At 41.4% G+C, this 21607-nt stretch overlaps 1 protein-coding gene across 4 annotated transcripts in view; it reads left to right on the top strand.

The window, feature by feature from the left end:
• pard3aa (par-3 family cell polarity regulator alpha, a) overlaps positions 1-21607 on the top strand; it is a 433956-nt gene that overhangs the window by 215238 nt on the left and 197111 nt on the right. For all 4 annotated transcript variants that reach the window (XM_047158283.2, XM_017479944.3, XM_047158282.2 and 1 more), the window contains exons 9-11: positions 115-566; positions 5541-5680; positions 10065-10193. In XM_047158283.2, the coding sequence (XP_047014239.1) occupies positions 115-566; positions 5541-5680; positions 10065-10193 (721 nt within the window). The remainder of the gene's footprint in view (positions 1-114; positions 567-5540; positions 5681-10064; positions 10194-21607) is intronic.

Below are 21607 nucleotides of genomic sequence, written 5' to 3'. Positions count from 1 at the left end.
GCATGATTTGATCCCTTGGTGTGCACATGTGTGCATCTGGACATTTCACAGTGCCTTTTGTTGATTTATCTGTTTTTTTCTCATTATTTACGTGTTTGTTTTTCACTCTTCCAGAGCACAGGACTTATTCAGGCAGGCCATGCGTACCCCATTCATCCTGTTCCATGTGGTTCCAGCAGTGAGGAAAGTACAGTATGAACAGTTCTCCCAGAGTGAGCTCGGTGTTCAGCCGGGCCCTGGAGTTCCTGGCCCTGGAGTTCCTTGTCCTGTTCCCAAACAGCTGCCCGCTGACCCCAAAGCTGGTCCCGGTCTTAGCCGACTAACTGTTGAATCCAAACCTGGGGAAAGGGGTAGTGTGGTGATCGGAGGCATTGATTACAGTCCTAAAAGAATGTCCAAGACCCGACCTCCTCCTAACTTTAATCACCAGACCCCGTCTTCCCAAATGGAGCAAAACCAGCCTTATCCTGGATCAGCACCCATCATCAGTCCATCCAGCAAGAGTACGACCTCCACAGGCTTCACCAAAAAGATCGGCCGCAAGTTCAACGTCCAGCTCAGAAAAGGTGAGAGGAAGGAACCTGACGCAATCCCAATTGGTGGTCATGATGATGTGATTAGCAGGATGTATTTCCATGCTTCTCACAACCATGGGTAAATATCCTGAAGATATTGAGATCTTGGAAAAGTGTGAAACTGGGCTATTATCCACTACGATTTTGATTTCTCTATTTAGATATAAGGATTTTAAGAATTTGCATGCGATGAAATATGCAGCTCTAGTTTATATATGCCCGATATAAATCTAAGGAAGTATTATGTGAGGGCCATTTACAGAATTTCTTCTGAAGGCAAGGCAACAAGAATGTACAGTAATCTCCTGTGGCCCGTACTCTTACAAATGAAGATGTAAGTCACTATTCATAGACGCTTTCAAACATTTAAGATCCAGACCCCAGTTCAAGGTTCATGTTGTATCCTAAACAGCTGAAAACTTGACTGTGTAATGCATTTATTTGCCAAACAAAAATAAAGCAAGCTAGCTAGCTAACTCAGCCAGTTATAAATCCAATGCAGTGACCACCTCTAATTTCTTCTTCTTCCTTCTTAGCAACGAACCAGTATATTTTAGACAATGTTTGACTTATTCCAGCATTATAACAGCGAATATTTCCCAACTTTCCGCTAAGAAACTAATTGTAAACATCCGAAATATGATAAGCTCGCACCATCTAGCTGGTGTATACACACAAGGTAATGATACACATGGTGTAGTCGCTTCAGCTGAACATCTTAGGTCGGCAGAAAAAAGATGTTTTCTCACATTCTCGTTCAAAGGATTGGGAAATGACAATTAGTCGTTTATTGTTATTTTGTATATACCTTGTTTGTTCCCTTTCTTTTCAAAGATTCAAACTAATCATTTTTATTTTGACAGCTTTACAAATTAAACTGGACATATGGAGTAACTGGTTTCTTTGAGAGGTTTCTCATTAATTGTTTAACAACGGCAACTTTTTTTCTTGCTATCTAATATCATAGCGCTATGCTGGATCCAACTGTAGGTCATATGAGCCCAAATTTCTGAACAGCAGCTGTCATTTGCGTACTATACCATATAATGCATGCTAAATGATCACCCCTGACTTACACTGATTAGTTTTTTTTGCTGTGTGAAGCAGTTTCTTTGAAGCCGTCTCCAATTTCACCTCGTATTAATGGCTGATGATATCTGTGTTGTCAGCGCAGGGATTGTCTCTATGTAACTAATATAATTAGCACTTCAAAGCACTACAGTTGCCGTAGCGAGAGATTGGGAAGCTCGCGCTTTCTGTCAGCCTGACCCGCTGCTCCAAATCCTGCACGCCAAACTTACCGCAGCATTTCACACCGCCTCAAAGCCTCACGTGTCTAGCAGAGCATCAGCATGAGTACAACTTTTAAATGATTTGTACAAATAACCACAAACACACATGCACCTAATCACAGAACACTGTGTTGTCTTTTAGAGTTTAGCCTGACAGGTCCCTTTAGTAAGGCACGTTTCATGCAGAAATTTCTATAATGTCAGATACAGACAGAAAGCGTAAGACCCCGCCCACACACACCAGCATGTTTAAATAAAAGGGAATATTAAAAAGGCCTTTTTGTCAGCAGGCTGGAAGCACAGTAAGAGAAAAGAGCAGCTGAGATGCAATTACTCCCCCGACAACAAACAGGAAACCCCCGATAAACTGTCCCACTGGGAGAAACATTCAGAGGGCACGCACATCGGCGGCTTTAATTGAAAAGACAGCTGCAGGCAGGGAGGGGACTGTTAGCTTTAGGTACAATTAGGAAACACGCTTGTCATGTTCTGCCCTGTGTGGTAAATGGGAATTGCACAGTTTTTGGGGTTGGTGTGCTCAAATGTGTTCCCCCCCATTGAAAATGCTTGAGGCATTGCTTGAGTAGTAAAAAAAATAAAAATAAAATAATGATAATTTTATTTTTTTTAAGTAAACTCATTACATAACCATGATTTAGTACGGAAACAGATTCATATGAAACGTTTCTCGTCTCTGAAAGAGCATTAACAATATAAATAGCGTGTTCTGCTTGCTAGGCCACACGGCTAATTGACTGCAAAGTTTTCACAAGTTTGACGTGAGGATTTTTACCCCATTTTACCCCACATGACCGCTCCCATCCAGGGAAGGGTGAAGGATGGCGCGTGTTCTCCGAACGTCCAAGCAGTCACTGTATCTTTACATACCGTTAGTTGTTAATGCTACGTCACAGGTCAGCTGAACACTTGGAGGAAAGCTTCCACGTACCTCAGCTCACAGACAGTCACGATTGGCTGGTCCGTCACTGATTGACAGGGGAAAGTCAAGTCATCGCTCCCACATAGAAAGCACGGCTGATTTTGCTCTCTTGGACTCCAGGCCACGGATGGCCGTGGCATTGTTGGGCTTTTGAGCATGCGATACCCATTATTTTTAACACAAGAGAAAAATCCTTTTAATATGCAGGTCTTGTCCTTTTTCATCGTTTTTTCCATCCATAAATGAATCCTTGCCATTGTCGACTAAGGTGGTGTTCTTCCAGACCTCACGTCTTGCTCACAGAAGCAAGCTTGAACGATTTCCTCGAATGCTTCTTGCTTAAACTGGAAAACGCACACCGTCATGTCCTTCTCGTTTCAACCCAGTGATTTAAACTTAAGTGAGAGAGAGGAGGAGAGTGAGTGTGTGTATGGCGGCATGCCTGTTGGCATGTCCGTTCCTGATGCAGCAGATGCTGAGAGCTGGTGATTTGGCGCGAGGCTTTATCAGAGCTGGCGGGAGGTGCTGAAGGGAGCTCGAACACAAGAGGGCCGTGTTGCCGGCTAATCTGAGGGAGTCATCGCACGCCAACTCGAGTTAAACGAGCGCTACACACCTCTCCCTTTCTACCAGCCCTACAGCAAACAGCTGCATTTACACAATCCTCTCATTTTATACAGGAGATGGCGAGATCGACCCCGTGAGTGCAGGCCTGAATCTCGTATAAAGCCTACAGTCTGTCAGCTCTGACCTGGTTCTGCTCCAGTGGATCTCCTGCCGGCTGCACCTTTATTTACAGTTTAACCAACAACAGAGCTTTCACCATTCTGGGAGAATTACTATAGGTCACTTTTTCTTCATGTCAGCTCAGCTTTTGTTGTTCATTTTTTTCAGTTCAAGTTTTATGGCCTAAGCTGTTTTACTTGTTCTTATTTTTGACGTAGGCCGTGTTTCTTTTTCCTCCAAGGCTGGTTTCTGGAAGTCCACGTGAAATGTGCCAATTTGGGCCTTTTCAAAACCAGACTCATTTTGGTCATTTATTATTTGTTATTTTTTTCCCCTATTGTAAAACAGCATTTATAATAGCTAGGGCTCTAAATCTCTCTCTCGCTCTCTCTTTCCTTAATCTTTTTCTGTCTCTTAGCCAATGTTTCCTAATCAAATAATGGACTATGCAGAACCCAATTTTCACCTCGGTCTTAACAGCCCCCTTTTGCCTTATGACCAGAAGTTAATTAGATTGTTTAAAATCAGGACATTTTGCCTAACTCGGAAAGGAAAACATTTTTTTTTTTCCTCCATTATTTTACATTCGCATTACCGAGACAAAAAAAAAAAAAAAAAAAGGAAGTGAAGACATCAGTGATTAATTATCTGGCTGTTAGAGAGGCATCTCTCTAATTACCTGATTGAGCACCATTAGCACTGGACTCTCCTAATGCCCTAAGAGTTGGAAAAAGGACATTGGATTATCTCTAATAACCTCTCAGGCAAATGTTGTTGACTCTGATTGCCTCTCCTCCGCAACAGAATGTCTAAAATTAGACCCATGAACAGCAAAGATGGATTCGAATGAGCCCGATGCACGTTTTAGTGCTGCGTGTTTACTCTTCCCCTGGGTTGAGAAGTCCAAGAGCAGTGCTTTCTCCGTGGCCCAAATAGTGAAGAGCCTGACTTGATGGCTATAAATGTGTCTTAAAATGAAGATACACATATCCCGGTGCACCTATCGCTCTTTGCATCATCTCGCTTGCCCGTCTGTGCTCTCTGAGTAATGAAGGGCTGCTCTGGTGATAAGGTCAGTGCCGCCGTACGCTCCCCGCTCTGACCTGCTCTATAGCGCTCTCCAGCTTCACTCAGTCGACCCATTTATATTCATTTGCCTCTCCCAAAAAGGTCGCTTTGTGGATGGCGAGCAAATTGCTTTAGAGACCCCATGCCTGAACCCTTAACAACATTTCCCTAGGATTTAGTAGCATCTGTGGCAAGCTGTAAAGCTCAATTTGCCTAAAGCTTCAGTGCATCAAGCGCCATCAAAAAGACCCCGCATTACCTCGGCCTTGTAATGAGTGGCTCGTACTTCCAGCGCTAGACACGTCAGACTTGGAGACTTAAATGTACACGGTCACGTTCCTGTTATGCTCCTAAGCGCTTCCTGTTCCAGCGCTTTAGACCGAGCTAAATTTGCCATGCTCACAGATGGGCCTCAAACATTTAAGTAGGCTTTGCAGTTTGGTCGTATGTTTAGAGTGTTGTATGTTTTGATATGTATGTACACGTATGGGCAGTCATGCTCTAATGGATCACAGAGCAAGCTGCTTTTTTTTTTTCCCTCCTCCACTCGCCTGAAGGTTTTGAAAATAGCCCTGCTGATGGACTCTGATTGGTTATTAGATACAGTAGCTTTTAGGCTTTAGCTTGGGCTGTAATTTTACTGCGGCCAATATAATGCCTTTGGCAGTGGTTTTAGTAGGTAAGTCATAGCGTGTCTGGATGTGTGCATATGTCTGTGGGTGTGTGTTTAAATTAATGTGCTCTCAGGGAATCCTGGGAAAGCAGGATACTGACCATAAGAGTATCAAATTTTAGAAAGCAAGACATGCCTTTATATGTGCATCAATGGTTAGGTTGCACTGTTCTGTTAGATAATTACAGCAACAAACTGTTCCTGTTTTAAAGTATTTCTAGCCGAGTCGTGGTCTTGATTTTTTTTTATTTGCTTGTTTTTCTCAGGTCCTGAGGGACTTGGCTTCAGTATCACATCACGCGACGTCCCCATAGGAGGCTCCGCCCCAATCTACGTGAAGAACATCCTTCCTCGTGGAGCAGCCATCCAAGACGGCCACCTGAAAGCCGGTGACCGGCTGCTGGAGGTGAGAAAGAGGAAAGCTTGACAGCTGTTATCACTCCACCGAACTTCCTGTTCCTTATCAGAGAGGAGCTTCTTGCATGGGTTTACACCTGTTGCTTTTAAAAGCATCTTTCTCGTACTCATTCTCTCACTTTGCATTTCCTACTTCCTCATCCTCGAGTTTTGAAATGCTTCCTGTCTGAGTCAGTCTTGCTCACAGTGTTGGTTTGCTGAAACACTCGAGACCAAAGTTGTCCGCTTGAAGCTAGCACGCACTTCTCACTAGTAGCTCATAAAAGCAAGCAGAGCAATTTTAAAAAGTGCTGATTCTGAAAATTTGATCAATACCACAGTTGCAATCGTATCCTGACAAGAAGTTATATTACTATGATTTGAATTTGATGAAAGAATGTAAATAGTTCTGATATGAGTAAGATTTGTAATGTCTCCTAATTCAATGGAAGGTGTTTTTGAGCTGTTTTTGACTGCTGGCAACTGCAGTCATATGAAAAAATAAGTACACCCCATGGAATTTTTTATTTTTTTCCCCCTCTTCGAAGCAGTGCTCATTAATAAAGGTGCTGCACTCTATCAAATGACATCATATTGGCATTTTGTAGTCATTTTCACAATTTAATTGAACAAAAAACTGATCAGTCACATGGAAAAAGTACATCCCTACATTTATCACACCTTCAAATCCATAACATTAGAATCAGGTGTTTAAGATTAGAGCCTGCTTAGGGAGTGCAGGTGGAACCGGTCTTATTTATACCCCTCTCATATCTACTGTTCGGTGTTCCCTTTGTTATTGAGGTGTGTGGTGTCATCATGCCAAGATCTAAAGAGTTCTGTAAGGCCTTCAGATAAAAGGTTGTGGATGCCTATGAGTCTGGTAAAGGATTTAAAAAGATATCTAAATTATTTGAAATGCATCATTGTACTGTGAGGAAAATAATCTACAAATGGCGCAGATTTCAAACGACTGCCAATTTGTCCAGGACTGGCCGTCCCAGCAAATTCAGCCCAAGAGCAGACCGTCTGATGCAAAAAGTCATCTCCAAGAACCCCAAAATTTCATCACAGGATCTGCTAGTAAGTCTTACTGTTGGTGTCAAAGTGCACACTTCTACCATCAGAAAGAGATTGCGAAATCTGACCTGCGTGGGAGGTGTGCCACTAGAAAGCCTTTGCAAGACTACAGCCACTGAGCATATTGGCAAAGACCGGGCCTTTTGGAATAATGTGCTCTGGACAGACGAATCAAAGATAGAGTTGTTCGGCCACAGTAACAGCAGACACATCTGGTGCAGACCAAAGACAGCTTTTCAGGAGAAGCACCTCATACCAACTGTGAAGCACGGTGGTGGAAATATTATGGCTTGGGGTTGCTTCGCTACCTCAGGGACTGGACAGTTTGCATTCACTGATTCAACTATGAATTCCGCATCATATCAAAGAGTGCTTGAAGATAATGTGAGGCCATCTGTCTGAAAGTTGAAGTTGAACTGAAAGTGGACCTTTCAACAGGATAATGATCCTAAGCACACTAGCAAATCCACCAATGAATGGCTCAAAAAGTAGAAATGGGGGGTTATGGAATGGCTTAGTCAAAGCCTGGATTTGAATCCCATTGAAATGCTGTGGGGGGGATGTGAATCGGACCATACATGTAAGAAAACCCTCAGACATCTTGCAACTGAAAGAATATTGCATGGAAGAGTGGTCAAAAAATTCCAGCAAGTCTGGTGGACAATCATGCAAAACACCTACAGGACGTTATTTCTGCGCAAAGGGGGCGAAACTTGCTTCTGAGGCCGAGGGTCTATTTACTTTTTCCACAGAAGAATATCACATCTATTGAAATTTTCAGTAGATAATTTTCCTTGTGGTTTTGTTCAAGTATATCATCTTCATTAATAGGTACTGTTTCAAAGATGATCAGATGATGTTGGTGTTTATGACCTATTTGGACAAGCAATTTGCACGGGGTGTACTTATTTTTTCACATGACTGTATACTGTTCAACAGATTTACAGCTGAGTTTATGCTTAAGGTCTAAGGAGAGTCTTATTTATTTATTTATTTATTTATTTATTTATTTATTTATTAATACACTTGAAGGGGGGAAAAGGTCAAATGTCGCCTTTCTAAGTATCTAAAACAAAAAAAAAAAGTTTTTTAAAAAAGGATAAAAGAAATTGTGCAGGCCAAGTAAATGGGCATTTTATTTAGTAATGAGGTGGAACACCTGTACGTTCTTGTGGCACTGCTGGAGCTCGTGCCTGAAGCCATGCCTTCTGCAGAGGCTGACTCAGATCTCACTGGCCTCCAGTCACACACTCACCTGGCTCCATCAACACACCACTGTGCACACACTCACCCTGCGTCAGCATCACCACAGTCATGCTGGTGTGTAAATTAGACCAGTCAGAACACTCACTTATGCTATGTCTGTAACCATGTTTGGGCGTGTTGGGTATCAGCAGGTTATACTCCCAGATGCATGAGTGCAGGAAATAAATTAACGCTGAGCTTTTGCTATTTTTGCACCTTAATATCCAAATGCTTTTTATTGTCTAAGCTTTCAGTGTTCCTTAGGGGGTGTGACGGTGTAATAAACTTTAGATTACTTTTAAGCTAAATTGTCATTTAGGGAAGAATCAGACAGCTGGGTGCTAGCCAAACAGACAAAACATATACGCACTCATTTCCAAAAAAAAAAACAAACAACAAAAAACCTCCTGGAGAAGATGAATTAGAAAAACGGGGGGCCTGGATAAGCCTTACAGGTTTATACCTGTAAACCTGCTTATTCATGCAAGTATCCAATCAGCACATCATGTGACAGCAGTGCATACGTTCAAGGTCGAGAGCTTGAGTTAATGTTCACATCAGAATGAGGAAACGTGTAATCCCAGTGACTTTGACCATGGCATGGTATTTGGTACCAGACAGGCTGGTTTTAGTATTTCATAAAGTACCGATCTCCTGGGATTTCCACACACAACAGTCTTTAGAGTTTACACAGATGGTGCAGAAAACAAAAAACGTCCAGTGAGGGGCAGTTCTGAGGTCAGTGGTGACTTGTGGATGAGAGAGCTCAGAGGAGAACGGCCAGACTGGTTCGAACCGACAGGAAGTGTGAAATAACTCTCATCGCCACACTTTACAAGCCTGTTGAGGAGAAAAGCATCTCAGAACACACAGCATATTGGTGAGGTGGATGGGATACAACAGAAGATGATCATATCAGGTTCTACTCCTGTCTATCGACAACAGGAATGCGAGGCTACAATGTGCACAGGCGCACGGAAATGGGGCAGTTGAATATTGGTAAAATGTTTTTCTTGAATTTGTATGTATGCGACGGTGCCACATGATTGGCTGATTGGTTGTTTGCATGAATGAGCATTTGCAAAAGGTGTTCCTTGTAAATAAATGACTAATAGAGTGCTTAACACTGTTGGTTGAGTTGAATAGCTAATACCAGGCAGCACTGAAAGAAGACCCATGATATTATTTATATCGTGTATTTTTTTTTTTATTGTGAACTCAAAGTTAAAAAATTATTACTATTTGAATGTAATCAGCCTCTCGTATATCAACCCACTTAATATGTTTGCTTTAGGATTCTAAATGTAACCTTTTCTCCTATTTTTCTCTAGACCTGTGCTATAGCTGCTATATACCCCACTAGTCATAAGTTTGTGGACACTTGACTGACATGTTTCTCATGATGTTAAAATCCTTTTGATCTGAAGGTGTGTGATTAAATGATTGAAATCAATCTTGTTGACAAAAATATAATCGTGCCGACTAACATTTTATTTACAAAATAATAAATTTTTTTTAAAACGGAAGATTCGGGGGCGAAATATTCCGAAAAGCAGCCAGTAAGAGTCCAGCGTAGGTGGGAACTCCCTTTAATACTGTTTAAAAAGCATCTCAGGGAAATTCCTCGAGAAATCGGTTGAGAAAATGCCAAGAATACATTTTTGGAAATTTCTAATTTAGGATTTTTAAAAAAAAAATTTTTTTATCACAACATAATTCCCATAGTTCCATTTGTGTTACTCCAGAGTTTATTTTTTATAATAAACTCTTTATTATTATTCTAAAATGTGGAGAAAATTAATAAAGAGTGAGTGTGTCTAAACTTTTGAGCTGTAGTGTAGATAAACAGGAGCTTTTTAATTCCAGTGGATCCGAGTAGGGCGACACAATTCATTTACATTTACAGCATTTGGCAGACACCCTTATTCAGAGCGGCTTATAGAAGTGCTTTGAAGTCTTAATGAATGAATACGTCCTGATCCTGGTTGACTAGGTCATGGGCTAAGAGTACTGCCAGTCTAAGAAACTCTGTTGGAGAGGTAATATTGTATGCGTGTGTGTGTGTGTAGGTGAACGGGGTGGATCTCAACGGGAAGACTCAGGAGGAGGTGGTGTCTCTTCTCCGCTCCACTCCAATGGAAGGCACCGTTAGTCTGCTGGTTGTCCGCCAGGAGGACGCCTTCCTGCCTCATGAAGTGGTAAAACACACACACACACACACACACACACGCGCACCATATTTACTTCCTCACTTCTGCAGTCGACATTGTAAATGTAATCAGCTGCAGAGTCACACCTCTGGACCATTCGTTTGTCCACGCCTTCACTTAACTCTCTCGGGGTTGGCTCAGTTCATGCAAGCGTCTAGGAAGTTGCGTTTGGAATAACGGAGGTGAAAAGCATGTTATGTTGTGTTGAAATTACATGGTTTCACCCAGTCTGTCTTACCACTGTCTGAATGACAGGCGAGATATTTGAGTGCAGTCTAATCCACTCTGCCTTCCACAGAAAAGACTCCGAGACCCTGATGAGCATTAGAGGCAAATGAGTTCGGATGCAATGAAAATGCATATTCTACATACACCGATAATCTTCGTAGAGTGCATTGTAATGAAAAGAAGCTCAGAAAGCATTAGTGTGTGAAATGTCGCAGCTCACTCCCGCGCTCTCTTACAAACAAAGCATTTCTCTTTCAATCATATAAGGGGGGGAAAAAAAGATAGATTTTCATTCTCTCCAGTTCTTTGAAACTCTTGTGTTCTGTTTTTTTCCCCCTTCTTTTTTCCCTTCTTTCTTGCCCTCCTTTTGTTTGTCATCTCCCCCTCCTTATCTTCATATCTCATTGCTTTCTTTTCCTTGCTATTCCAAAGTCCCTCTATCTCTCCTTCTTTTTGTCTCTTTGCTTATGGACCTTTTTTTTTTTTTTTTTTTTCCAGTCTATGATTTCCAAAGCTTTCTGTGTTTTCCTTTGAGAGAAACAGAAAGAAAGAGCGAGTTGGACGCTTCATTACTCTCATTGCCACATTAACATTCCGGGAGCTTTGGCTCTGCAACACCCTCAGTTCAGCTTTAAAGCATCTCAATAATCCATACCCTCATGTTCATAAAAATCAGATTAGTGAGACGTCATTCCACAGCTGAAGGTTATTGCAGACAAAGCAGAGCGGAGTGAGAGTGGCAGTTTATTTCATCTGTTGTTTTGAAATTGTAGAGAGACAGGCACTGAGTGGGTGGATGAGTGGATTTGGGTGAGATGGCTGGATGATGTGGTGGCATGTGGCGGGGGAGTCTTGTGCTTGTTGGCTGGAGGAATGGTGGAAACATTACTGCTTATGATCCAGAAAGTTCTAAATTAAGCTCAGTGCATTGTGGGAACTTCAGACGAGGGGAATATGGTTCGGAGCGGAGAGGTGAATGCTGTTGTTGGCTGTCGTCTGGTGAAAACATATCAGGAGAACAGCAGTTGACCTGCTCTTTTGTGGAGCCGGCAGAGATAAGCAATACATGACACTGTAATTAGCATCTTTCCGACACAATGAGGCCGTCATCTCTTAATGGTGAGCGAAGCATTTTGTGATGTATAGGCACTAACAAGAACCATTTAGTATGGACTACAGCCGGCAACCGATAAATAAAAGTAAGTAAGCAAGCGAGGAAGTAAGCAAACAAGCTCAAAATAACATAAAATGAATGCAATGGTGTGCAGGAATAAAAATAAAAAAAAAATAGGCAGTGTTAACTAATTATTTTCGTTTTTGCTAATTATCTTAATTATTTTCCTCCATCAGCTGCTCATATCAGCAAGCCCAGCTGAACACCCTCTGGAATTGCTAGCTTTTTAGTTGTTATAATATTTCGTATTTTTGTTTTAATGGACACAGTGGAACATTGATATGATTAGGGGTCTTGACCTACTTTCTGAATTTTACAGCTCATGGATCTTTATCCAGACATGCAGATTAGCTGAATATAAAAAGCGGCCTCGAGTGACATTTTTTCCCCTGCACAATAGTCAAACTTGGAACTCAACGCACGATCGGTCGATTCTACTGTCACATTGTAACTATATCAGTGATTTAATTGGATGCCGTTGTCCAGCTCCCGAGGCCCTAACCTTGGCCTTATCTATCTCGCCAACACAGGAAAAAATATATTTAGGCATTTCTAGATTTCACACATTTTGTTTCCGTTCCCATAATGAAGTAAACAATATTGCTCGATACGATTTACCATTCTGTGTAATAAAAATAAGCTAAAATTGCAGACATGCTGTAACATTTTTAGTTTGCACATATCTTCAGACCTTCTCTGAAAGCCTAATAGGGCTTAAGGGTTTCCTTTCGCCTTTCACAGAATTGCATTAACAGGATCGCTCATGATATTTATTCACCTCTCGGCTTCTGCGCTGTGCATTCGATTAGCCTTCTCCTAAGCTCAAGGGGGTGTCGAGGCTTTGGGCAGATGCTCCTCAGCACAGGCAGTGACTTATTGAAAAAGGGTGTCGGCTCTAACCTTTACTCACAGTGTGAGCGGGTCCACAGGGACACACTGAAAAATGAGCTCTGACGCCCGCACCCGGTCCTCACCATCTAAAGGAGGGGGGGACAGAGAGAGAGAGAGAGAGAGAGAGAGAGAAGCTCCAGTGAACTCCAAAGAAGCTTGGATCAATGGAGCGCTGCCCTTGAAGAGGAGTTAAAGAGAGGTTGAAGGGAGGATTGGTTTCAGTCGAGGGGAGTGAGAGACCGGTGCAGTGAGGACACAGCCGGGTTGCGTTGGGGAATTTACACAAACACTCAAATCTTGGCTAAGTGAAGAGATGCTGATATGGTGTGATCCTGTGTCCTGGTATTTATAGCGCTCTATTGCTGCAGTTTGCCTGCATGGATCAAGAGAAGATAAGAGAACAATGAAGAGTGATATTTGCACTGCATGACTGAAATGCTCCTGGAAACACTCTTACATGCTAACCCAGTGTTTATCTTGTTCATTTCTTTCTCTTTTTTTTTTTCTGCACCCAATTTTCCTCACAATTTAGTCTTAGGCGTTTTCTTCTGTTGCAGAATAGCTAATGAGGGGATGTGAGCGCTGGATTTTATTTTCTTCACATCATAGGGGAGTTAAACATGCTGTAGGAGGAGTGCTGTATGCTGTATACATGAGCAACTCTAAGCCTGTGATTGGCTAAAGTCAGTCTAATGGACAGGAGAGTGAGAACTGACACGTTTCCCACTTGAAATTATGGCCAGTTAATTATATCTTGGGCTCCCGGCATCATCAAAACTCAAACTCGCGATCTTCCAATAGTGAAATCGTCTTTGCCATTTTAAGCCACTCTTCGATTTTTGTTAGTTTAAAGGATGTTATTTCACTTCATTTCCTGCCTGCCTCTTCTTTTATGGGACGTGAGCAGAGCATGTAGCTGCAGAGTTTCTGGAAAAGATGGAGATGAGTCAGAAAGAAGCCAGACAGGAGATCTTGGCTGGAAATAGATTTAAAAGCAACAGATGAGACATCTGGGATAAGGATCTGAGGCACTGAGGCATCAAAAATCTCTCCCGATTTAAAAAAAAAAAAAAAAAAAAAAAAAAAAAGCATCAGTCCAAAATACAAAACAAATCCAGGATAAGTGCATTCAGGGAAGGATTGTGGGAAAACAGACACATGGAACTAAATGAAGTAGCCATATACACACACACACACACACACATATACTCCAAGGCCATGGCCGTACGTCTTTGAATTATTCATGTCCACAGAGGCAATTACCTAGCAGACTAATATGGCCCGCAGCACGATAGGAGGCAGAGCATTAAAACAACTCTCCATACAATTCCATCGCGTAAACAAGAAAGCCACTATGGGCCGCCTGACCACTACTGGACATTTATCAGCACATTTTATCTTTCACCGTGCGCTGCCATGAATGCGCGTCTGCCTCTAAACCGCAGTGACGAGCGCACATCGCATATTGTCTTTCACATGAATACACTCTCTGTCTTATCTGTTGCTGCCTCCTCTGAGAAATAAATCAGTCAATGTCATGCCTCAGCAAGCACACTGGACAGAAGGATAAGACTGGAAAAAAAAAAAAAAAGAAGTGAGAGAGTGAATCATTCCATGAGCATGGTTACCGAATGCTTATTGAAAGTGACAACACCCAGGTTTTCACCTGTTGAGTCGGAACTGGCAGCAACAAGCCGTCGCTACTAGACAGAGGTTGCCTCAGCCACGTCCGCTGTGTTCAGATCCGGTAATGAGCAAAAGCTCCACATGTATCTGTGCTTTTCATATCTGTTTGAATCTCTGTCAAGCCTCAGATGCTTATTGCCCCTAATACCATGTTAAAAGAATAACATTGAGGATAGGACCAGGAGGGACATGTATGGGAGGAGGCCGTGTGACACAGCCGCTAGCGCGTGTCATAAACTCTCTCGGTTTAAAAGTTGTCCAGTTCTGCAGGAAAACCGTGCTCAAAGCAGGCTACGTCTCCAATCTAAGCCTGTTTTTACATGCAAAAGCGGCCGTCGCTAATTGCCTGAACTTTAATCAGCCACGCTTTCGTTAGAACAAATACAAATAACAACTATCCAGCGTTCAAACCACTAGGGACAGCATCGCCGTTTTCCCTAAAGAATACATAGACGATGTGTATTGTATGCTTAATGGAAACGCAAAATAGATGAGCAAACTTTATTTCCGCAGATGTTGCGCGTACTAAGAGGCAAGTTAAATTTAAAGCGTTGTTGAAACCGTGTTGCTGTGTGCAGCTATTTCCAGAAGAGCGTCGTTCTCGTCTCTTCCTCGTGTCATCTCGGGGAGTTTCCTCTAAGGATCTAAATATAAATCTACATACATATTTATATCAAGCTGCTTCGGGATGACGTCTGCTTTTCGAGGCGCTATACAAATAAAACTGAATTGAAAATTGAATGTAGAGGCATCTTGCGTTTGCTCTAGGCTATTTTTAATCTTATGTTTATTTAGTGCAGGTTAGTGAGACAGGCTCCTGGATGCATTGCACAGATTTAAGATAAGACCCCCCCGCCCCCTAACACTACTGATGCAATTCATGGACAGCTTGATAATAGGCTTATAACATGGATCAGGTATGTAGGAGAACATAAAATATGTGAGCACCCCTGATTCACCATCAAAAAAAACAAACAAAAATATACTAATATCCTGACTCGTATATGTTATAAAACCAGCCTTTTTACTATTTAACAGCACTTTATGATTGACAGTATGCTTTAAAAAGAATCTTTATTCAGAAACAGCCAGCTGCACGGGATGTTTTCTCTCTTGCACATCTGCATCGTTGTTGCTTGTTAATCCCAACTGTTTGTGCAACTCGATGAAATCGGCTGCAGGTCTGACGCAAAGCTGCTTGCCCGACCATCGGATGACAGCGCGAACGGCGCATCATCTCAGTTCAGCACAGACTAGTAATTAAACACTGCATTAAAGTCCTTTTTATGATCAGATCGTGGTTGTCACAGATCCATTAGACGCCGGGGCTGCCAAGCAAAGAGAATCTTAATTGCGCAATTAATTTGAGCGTGCAATTCTACTGACAGTTGGATTTATGCTTTCCAGCGAGGCCAGCTTCAGACAAATGCCTGACAGTTTGTGTTTTAATAAGGGCCGTTGAGTGTCCCAGGCTTGCTTATTGAGCGTGAGGACTAAGCCCTGCTGCTGGACCTGGTTAACATTTTCAAATCCCCGCTGTGACGTGCAGTTTATTGTGAAGGGAGCTCATCTCTTGTCCTGTCTCATATTAGCGAAGCATCTATTATTTCCATCAGGGGGGGAAGTGGGGTGTTCTTCCTCGGATGCTCCTGAAGTACAGGACAGTTCCGCAAGAGCTTTAGAAAGAAATGCGGTCAGACAACATGACCGTTGTCAAATCATCGTCCGTCCTTTTCATTGTGTCGACTTCACGGCGTCGCTGGAAAAAAAAATTCCTTCCACACGGTTCTACAAATTCGGCAGAACCGCTACGTGAACTGTTTTAGTCCTCCTTTTGTGCAATATCCAGGTCATTTCATTAGACCTTTACACTGCATGCATTCCCAAATGGTAACAATTATTCACAGCAGATGATATCCTGCTTTCCTAAATATAACTTTATACACTAGAAACATGCGCGCGCACAACCACAGTGTTTCTCAAGAGCCAAAAAAGAAAGGTCATGCCTTAACATTTATGGCCCTTGTCATTTCCTCTGTGCTGAATGCCTCCACTGAATGCGCTGGCCAAAAGGAGTAAAAGTGAGAACGACTTATTAAACTGTGAGCAGAGCACGAGGCTCACTCTTAAACCGGCTTTTATTGGAAGTATTGATGGAAGCACACTGAGGATAACTTTTCGAGGGTGCTAAGCTTAGGGAATTATTTATTAATATTGCCAGACCTGTAGAGTATTGACTGTGGTGTTGATGTCTGTGGGCACACACTGCGCCATTTTTCACAGCCCGCTCATGTGGGTTAATAATGGACCCGTTTTATGTCACCTGATTTAGTGAATGGTGACACGATGAGGGGGTGGTTTTCGGATGAAGTTTGAGGTGATGGGCTTTTTTGTGTTTTTTTTTTTTCCTGGGTGTGTCTTTACGCTTCAGCCACTATATATTCTCTTCTGTCTCAGCTCTGACAATCTGGCTAGGTCCAGTTCTACCCTGTCCTTTAGCTCACCTTAACATAATATGCACAGGAAGAGCCAGTAAGCTGTCCACAGTGTGATTTGAGACGAAAGTTAAGAAGAAAACTTAAGCGGATGTCGTCCGTGCTCGCGATGAGCCAGGTCAGACTCTGCAGTCACAGAGAGTTGTGTCTGCCCCCAGCTTTAATATAATTAGCTGTCTCAGAGAGTTATGCTTTTGAGTCTGCCGTTTTACAGTCAGGATGAGGTCATATTCAGCAAGTTTTGCTTACAGGGTGCAAAAAGTCCTCTTCTGTAGAACCAGCCGATGTCCTTACCTTCAGGTGTCACGTCAGGCTGAGGGCAAACTGGGCTTTAGATTGCGAGGAGAAAACGGAGTGGAAATACCAGTGAAGAGGAACAGGGAGATGTGTCTTTTTGACAGTGTACGAATTCACATGGTGGAGAAGATGAGCTTTTTCACTCCACCTGAAAGATGGTGTGGGAACTGGAAGGCACCAAATTTAAATCTCTTCACAGTCGGTTTTCTTTATTGGAAATCCCGCAAGTCGTAAATTATAATAAAGGGGGTTCTTGCCTCCCTAACAGGGTACTATTTTGGATAGGGAAGCATTCAGTTGCATTGCTCTACATACAACCTGTAAGGGTTTCCTCAGACGGACAACCAACAAATATTTAATGGTTCTAGGAAGAGAGGGCTGTTCAAAATGACCATTTTTATGATTGCATTTGAAATCCAGTGGAGTGTTATGAAAGGGCATCAATGTGTTTGTGGAAGTGAAACACACTCCCGTTGTGGCTTAGTTACAGATTAAACATTTTCTTCCAGTTTAGCCACAGCCAAATTCTACCCATCCCATGCTATCTACCAGCCTGAGAGGGCATATAAATACTACTACTCCTCCTCCTCCTACTACTACTACTACTAATAATAATAATATAACAATAATATTTATGTATGTCCCGCCTCTCCACAAGCCAAAGGACACTTTACACTCCATATACATTTAATAGGACAAAGTACATTAATATACATTTCAACAGACGTTACAATCTCAATTACAAAAGGGGGAATAAAACCTGAATCATTAATAGACAGATAATGCTCTGAGAAAAGATGTGCTTTAAGCTGAGATTTAAAGATGGAAATGGAGGAGATGTCTCACAGGCTCGGAGTTAGAGAGTTCCACCGTTTCGGTGCAACTACACTGAAGGATCTCCCAGCAAAAGTGGACAGACGGAATCTAGGGACAGACAACAATCTGGAATCGGCAGAACGAAGAGTGTGTGCTGGTGTGTATGGATGCAGCAGATCACATATATAACGAGGTGTCCGATCATTGAGACCGTTGCAAAGTTTAAAGCGTGATTCCTCAGAAGGCACACCTTTTGTGCATTGTGCCTTGTACATGCTCAGAGGAGAGCGCTAACTTACACTATTTTATTTCTTTTTTTTTTTTTTTAACAAAAAGAGCATTTGTGTAAGGTCTCTCTGGATAGTTAAGGGTGCTTAGTTTCCTAAAGGCTTCTACTTGGAAACATTTCTGATGATAGTTTGTTTTTAAAAAAAGTTCTATATAGAGCATTTAAGGGTTCCTGCGGAGGGAAAGTCCAAGAACACATAAGGGCTCTATATTTAAATTAATATATATTAAAAACAAAATTGTGTGGGGTATTTCTGGTATTCAAACTCCCCATCTCTGGATAATAAGGGTGAAACTGGAGCTGGGCGATATGATGGTGTAATGTTAATATCATCAAATCATGTCACAAAATGCTTTCCTGAGATATTGAGAATATTGGGACAGCTTTGTGTATATATTCTTAAAATATATATAATTTAAAAAATTATTGATTTGATGATAAAAGTTGTGCTTGATCTTTAAAATAGTGAAATGTTAGACGTTTCCCCTGTCTTTTGGTGGTAAACATTTTTTATTTGTCTATATTTTTTCAAACAGAAAATAAAGTAATCGCACGGTTTTCTTAAAAAATATATAAAATAACTCTATTAATATTAATTGATACCAAAATGCTGTTGATCCATATTGTGTGTTGTAGAAATGTTTTCTAGAATTGTGATATGATGTATTTTACCACGTCACTGACCCCTCGGTGAAACAGTAGGCCTTTGCTTCTTTTCAGAGGATGTCGAATTTAGAGTTAATATTCTTTGTTGTGCAGTATGTGTTGATAGAGTTTTACTTTTTGCTCAAGTTGGAAGTGGTCTGAAAGCTGAGTTAAGGTTAAACTAAACCTAAATTGTCCTCGCAGAAGCATCTCCCAAACTCTTCCTCTCATCCAGAGTAGAGTAAAAGCATGTTACGTAATGTTTACCAGCAATCACTCGTACTTTCTTCTTCCTGTCTGATTGTTCCAGTGGTCAGTGCGACATTTTCAGGTTGGAGCACCAATCAAACCCCTCTTTCTTCTTCAGTATCTCTCATTGTCTGGTGTCCCTGCTGTGAAAATTACCCTCATACCCATCTGTTCCCCATGCTTGAGATGTTTAACTTCAATTGCCTGTCTTTTATTTTTTTCTTTTCCTTTCCCTCCGCAATCTTCCCCTTGTTTTCTCTCCTTTTTCTCCGTCTATCCTTCTTTCTCGTTTAGACTTTCTCTGTTCCACAGTTTTGTAGACGAGCACCTGTATTGTTGATGACGGTTATTAGAGTTAGAAATGTGCCAAAAGTCGTGGCATGGTTCAAAGCGGATGAGCCAGGCGTTTTCAGTAATTAAGCCTACTGTTGCTAAGTGCACCGGAAGACAATGGCGCTTTGTTGACGACAATTTTTTTTTTTTTTTGTACACCAGTTTGGAGCTGCCACCTGTTTTCCTTTAGTACCTTTTTTTTTTCCAGCAGCTGTGGCAGTAATTAGCTTCACTGCTGGCATGGCATTGTTGTTGAACACTGATAAACAAGTTGGTTTGAGCCATTTGGAGGGACATACATGGCCTGTTCTAGAAAGGCTCGTCCCGGACTGAGCATGTCTGAGCCAGACAGGATGTACACAGGGCTGACGCTTACTACTTCCAAGATCATTCCAATTCAATTTTATTTGTACAGTATATACATTTAACGATAGTTCGACAGCTCCGGGTGTAGATTTTGATCCCTAATGAATGAGCCAGAGGTGACCGTGGCAAGGAAAAACTCCCTGAGAGGACATGAGGAAGGCAAACTACACTCATTGTGCAGCTTGTTGAAGATCCGAAATGGCAATTTCCGTAACGATTTCACCCTGCACCCACCTGTGCATGCTAATGTGCAAAGTATAAAAATGTGATGGCGTTAAAAATAGAAATACCTGATTGTGCTTTTAAAATGGTAATCATGACCTAGTCATGCTCGTTCAGGAATAATGTGAGAATTACTTTGACTATAAGGGCTTCTCTGATTAGTCAATGTTAACAGGTCTGTGACCTTTAAGCTTTCCTTCCCAACACCCATCCACCCCCCCTTTCACCTACTTTCTCTCACCCTCTCTCTCTAGGCTAATTGTACCTGAAAGCTGGAAATCCTCATTAGTCCGAGGTGTTTTATATGCACTTTTTTTTATGATTTTTTTTTTTTTTTTTTTATCAGCGCTCGTCTGGAAAGAAGCAGAGGGAAAGGAAATTCACGATGTTAAACTACTCATCATGCGCAAAACCCTCTTTGCAATTATATACTTGACTGATTTCTTTTATGCACTTAAATTTATTTCCAGTGACCTTTATGTCTTTACCCCATTCAGACGAGAGAGCAGATGAAACACCGCTAATTGGTTCAGCCGTGGATGTGTAGGAAAACTCCTGAGAGGTTGTGTGAAAGAGAAACAATGTGCTTTTCCATTTCAACTTTTTTTTCTTTTTTCTTTCTTTCTTTCCGTCTTTCTTTGTCCGTCTGCTTGTGCATCTCTGAGTGTTTTTACGGTACACTATCTCTGAGGTTTCATTTATTTTGAATTGTTCCAACACGCACAGCCTAATCCAACTTGGTCCATGAAAACAATGGCATGTAATGAATGCATCCAATCCTGTCTGATTATAAATGAATTCGTTACTCCACTGCACAGTAGTGTGTGACAGGTGGATTCTTTATTGTTTACCGTGTGTGTAAATGGAATGTGCACTTTCAGTCAGATTGCCAGTGAAAGTGAGCGTACCTTTTTATGTATACACAGTGGAGTCCAAAAGTCTGGGACCACATTTGAAAATGTTTATTTTTTTTCATTTCAATTAGGAAATCAACAAGAGGTTTTGGAATTTCGAAAGATTTGAAACAGCAAAAAAAAAAAGTAAACGTTCGATGTCTTGCAATTGTAATATTGAAGATTCTGCACGGTTTCTAGGTCACTATTTAAATATAAGCAGCTTAGTGATATTGTCGGTTAAACGCTTTGTACAAAAGGTCTGACTGTCTTCACGTCTGTTGAAGTGTGTGTTCTGACGACACTTTGATGGATTCGATCTAAAATGGATCATAAGGTTTTACAAACTTACAGTAGGGCGTCCATACCGGCTCGAGTTCACACCGTCATTAAAGCAAAAAGGGGACATACCAAATAGTGAGAAACTCTGAAATTTATGTAAATATTTCAGAGATTATACTCGTCAATCAATTGAATTTTTTATTTTTTTTTTTGTGTTAAATTTAATTTGTAATAAAAAAATTGTTGTATTAAATTAGAATATAATGCACAATACAAGGATTTTCACTCGTGCTCTCGGACGCTTGGATCCCACTGTATATAAAAATGTATAGCTTTGCATTTCTCTTTTAAAAAGCCGTGTAGTGGAGGATTTTATAAAGAACTGGTACAGAAAGTCCAAAAATTAGTCAAGGGATCGTGTTTCCATTCATATTCACTCCCTTGACACACAGACTTAATGATTCTGACACTGACGAACCTTATAGATGCCTGTGTATACTCTTGTCTTATCATCGACAAAATCACACTTAAGGAGA

This window comes from Ictalurus punctatus, chromosome 1 (assembly GCF_001660625.3).
Source record: "Ictalurus punctatus breed USDA103 chromosome 1, Coco_2.0, whole genome shotgun sequence".
In the NCBI taxonomy this organism is placed as follows: Eukaryota; Metazoa; Chordata; class Actinopteri; order Siluriformes; family Ictaluridae; genus Ictalurus; species Ictalurus punctatus.
The sequence above is the reverse complement of the archived record's forward strand: the minus strand, read 5'-3'. Positions and strand labels throughout refer to the sequence as shown.